The 2721-nt window shown below is 58.2% G+C and overlaps 1 protein-coding gene across 1 annotated transcript; it reads left to right on the plus strand.

Moving 5' to 3' along the window:
• The first annotated feature begins 600 nt into the window (after positions 1 to 600).
• Positions 601 to 2153, plus strand: LOC123157615 (uncharacterized). Its single transcript, XM_044575880.1, has 4 exons — positions 601 to 800; positions 880 to 1038; positions 1107 to 1545; positions 1637 to 2153. Exons 1-4 carry the CDS (start codon positions 601 to 603, stop codon positions 1892 to 1894), a joined length of 1056 nt encoding a protein of 351 aa, XP_044431815.1. The 3' UTR covers positions 1895 to 2153.
• The last annotated feature ends 568 nt before the right edge of the window (positions 2154 to 2721 follow it).

Here is a 2721-nt window from a genome sequence, read left to right on the forward strand (position 1 = left end):
AACACTAACACTAACCCTAGCCATAAATGCATCATAAATCCATCATAAATGTATCATAAATGCACATAACAAGATCAACACCTAGGGTTTGCAATAAATTGACCAAATCCACACAAAACAAAGATCTCAACCAATCAAAAGGAGGGGAAATGAAGAAGGTACCTTGGGTGATGAAAATGCTCTGGATCCACCGGTGAAATCTCAAGCAAATGGAAGGGATCTGAGGGGTTGTGAGGGGGGAGAGGGGCTGAGCACGGGGAAGAAAGTGAGTGGGGAAGAAGAGTGATGGTGGGGCCCACAAACCAGCCCCTCCCCACCTTATCCACCACACAGGACCCTACCGCCAGAGCCCATGACAGTAGGCCCTTTTCCACGTCAGCACGCGCAGACGGCCGTAAGTCGCCGTCAAGGGGCCTACCGCCAGAGCCGATGACGGTAGGGCGTGCAAACCTACCGCCAACGCCCCTGGCGGTAGGCAAAAGGATCAGATCCCGAAACATTTTCAAACGGGGTTAGATCCTAAAATTGTTAGCAGAAAGGGTCAAAACACGAAACTTCGGCCTCGCGCCGGCCCAGCTCACGCCCAACGGGTGGCGCATGATGGCCGGCTTCCTCGCGCTCTGGCGCTCCGCCGGCGTGCCGCGGTACCTCGCGGTGTTCCGGCATTTCTTCCTGCTGTCCGTCCTCAACCACAAGCACAGAAAAGGCTGGTACTTTTTCCGACCCAGGGAGGGCACCGGCTTGCGCTTCACGGGGATGCCCAACCCGACCTCCATTGCTATCAAGGACTGGAAGCGCGAGTTCTTCTTCCTCTCTTCGCCGGATCCGTGGCCTTGCGCCGTGGAGTGGGTCGAGCCGTCCAAGAGCGCACTCATGAAGCCGGTGCTCACCGCTCAGGAAAACAAATCGGCGGCCAAGTTGCTGCGCGTTTACGGGGGCGTCTCAGCAGCAGCAACCTTGCCGCCGCCATGATAGCGACCACTGCATCCCCGCCGCCGCCGCCGCCGCCATCTACTCCTACTACTCCCAGTTCCAAAGGTATCTGAACATCAAAATCCCTCTGATTCCCCTGTTTCGTCGAGCCCTGAACTTCTGTTTTGTGCTAGGCATGGATCCCGCTGTCCACGACATGATAAAGGCTATGCTCGCGGAGAAGGCGGCCGCGCAAGCATCGGCGTCAGCGTCGGCCGTGAAAGCCGAGCCGGGCAGCAACGCAGCTTTGTGCGGGGAGAAGAGGGGTCTGGAGGAAGTGTTTGCGGCCAAGGCGGCCGCGCAACGAAGAAGAGGATTCGGGAGGAAGCTAGGGGCAAGGAGGAGGTTCCGCCTCTTTCGGCGCTGAACACGCCGCTTTCCAGCGTGTGGTCGCCACCGCCGGGCTTCTCCGGGAAGTCACAGCACATTCCCAGCAGGCACGACGGAGATAGCGCGGACTGGATGGCTGCACGTGAGCTGCTCCAGGGCGCCGTCGCGCCGCCGCTGGAGCGCGCGTTCGCGGCGAACGCGCCTTCCGAGGTCGTCAAGTCGACCTACGCTGCGATTCTGCAGGTATGCCAGACCGAATTCTTCGGCGAATCGTTCCATCGGTAGCCGGTAGGTGCTTGACCGGAGTCGGATCGATCGCGTTGATTGTTTTCAGGCCGCGAACTACGCGTCGTTCTCCTTCCGCCACGCGCTGGAGCTGGAGGAGAAGCTTGCTGGCAGGGAGCGCAAGGCCGCGGCGCTGCGGGAGCAGCTGGAGGAGGCAAAGCCGAGCTCGCAGCGGCGAAGCAGGCGGCAGAGGAGGAGCAGGCAAAGGCGAGGGACGAGCTGGAGAAGGCCAAAGGCGACGCTGCCGTGGCGAAGCGGGCTGGGGAGGCGCAGGCCGAGCTCGCCGCGGCGACGGCGGAGGCGGTGAAGAAGGGGGCCGAGCTCGCCGCGCTGAAGCGGGCCGCGGACGAGGCGGCGGCGGTGCAGCAGCTGCTGGGGCCCGAGGAGCGCGTGCGGCGGCGCGCGGAGCACGCGCTGGAGGCGTACGAGCGCTGGCGAGGCCGTCACGCTCCGGCCGGTCGTGTTGCTTGAGTGGCTCGATGGATCTTTTGGAATTTGAGAAATTTCTAGACGACTCCTCGGCACATCGCTAGACATGAGGAATAAATAATTTGGTCGATCGATTCTATGGGCTCTTTCTTTTTTGCAACAAGATTCTACGGGCTCTGTTCCTCTACGCAATCGGGTGTAGTAGAACTAGTACAATAGACCACCTAATAATAGAGCCGGTTGCGCCGTGTCACTTAAAATCATCATAAAAGCCCACTAGTACAATAGATCAGCTATTAGACCTGTTGTTCAATGGCTTCAGACTAGTCATAGTGGGGAGTATCATATAATAGTATCATGCATTGGCATCGCTCTCAGGATGAGGTGGGAGTGGCTCAAGAGACATGATGAAAATAGACCATGGCAAGGCCTTTTGGCGACGGTGGACAAGGCGGCAAGCGCGGCCTTCTCGAGCATGGTTCATTGGCAGGTAGGGGATGGTTCAAAGGCCCTATTTTGGAAGGACAGATGGATTAGAGGCTCGATGGTGGATGAGCTGGCATCATTGTTGGTGGCCAAGGTTAAAACTCAAGTGATCAACAAGAGATTGGTAAAGGATGGCCTCTACCTCAATAATTGGATGAATGATGTGAATGGAGATCTGGATGCGGAGGGGCTCGCTCAACTCATCAGGCTCTGCGAGGC

Source organism: Triticum aestivum, chromosome 7B, assembly GCF_018294505.1.
Source record: "Triticum aestivum cultivar Chinese Spring chromosome 7B, IWGSC CS RefSeq v2.1, whole genome shotgun sequence".
NCBI lineage: Eukaryota > Viridiplantae > Streptophyta > Magnoliopsida > Poales > Poaceae > Triticum > Triticum aestivum.

Coding starts and splice junctions, on each gene's coding strand:
- LOC123157615 (XM_044575880.1), top strand. CDS start 601: ATGGCCGGCTTCCTCGCGCTCTGGCGCTCCGCCGGCGTGCCGCGGTAC. Junction 801..879: donor ATCAAGGACTGGAAGCGCGA/GTTCTTCTTCCT, acceptor GCACTCATGAAG/CCGGTGCTCACCGCTCAGGA. Junction 1,546..1,636: donor CCTACGCTGCGATTCTGCAG/GTATGCCAGACC, acceptor GATTGTTTTCAG/GCCGCGAACTACGCGTCGTT.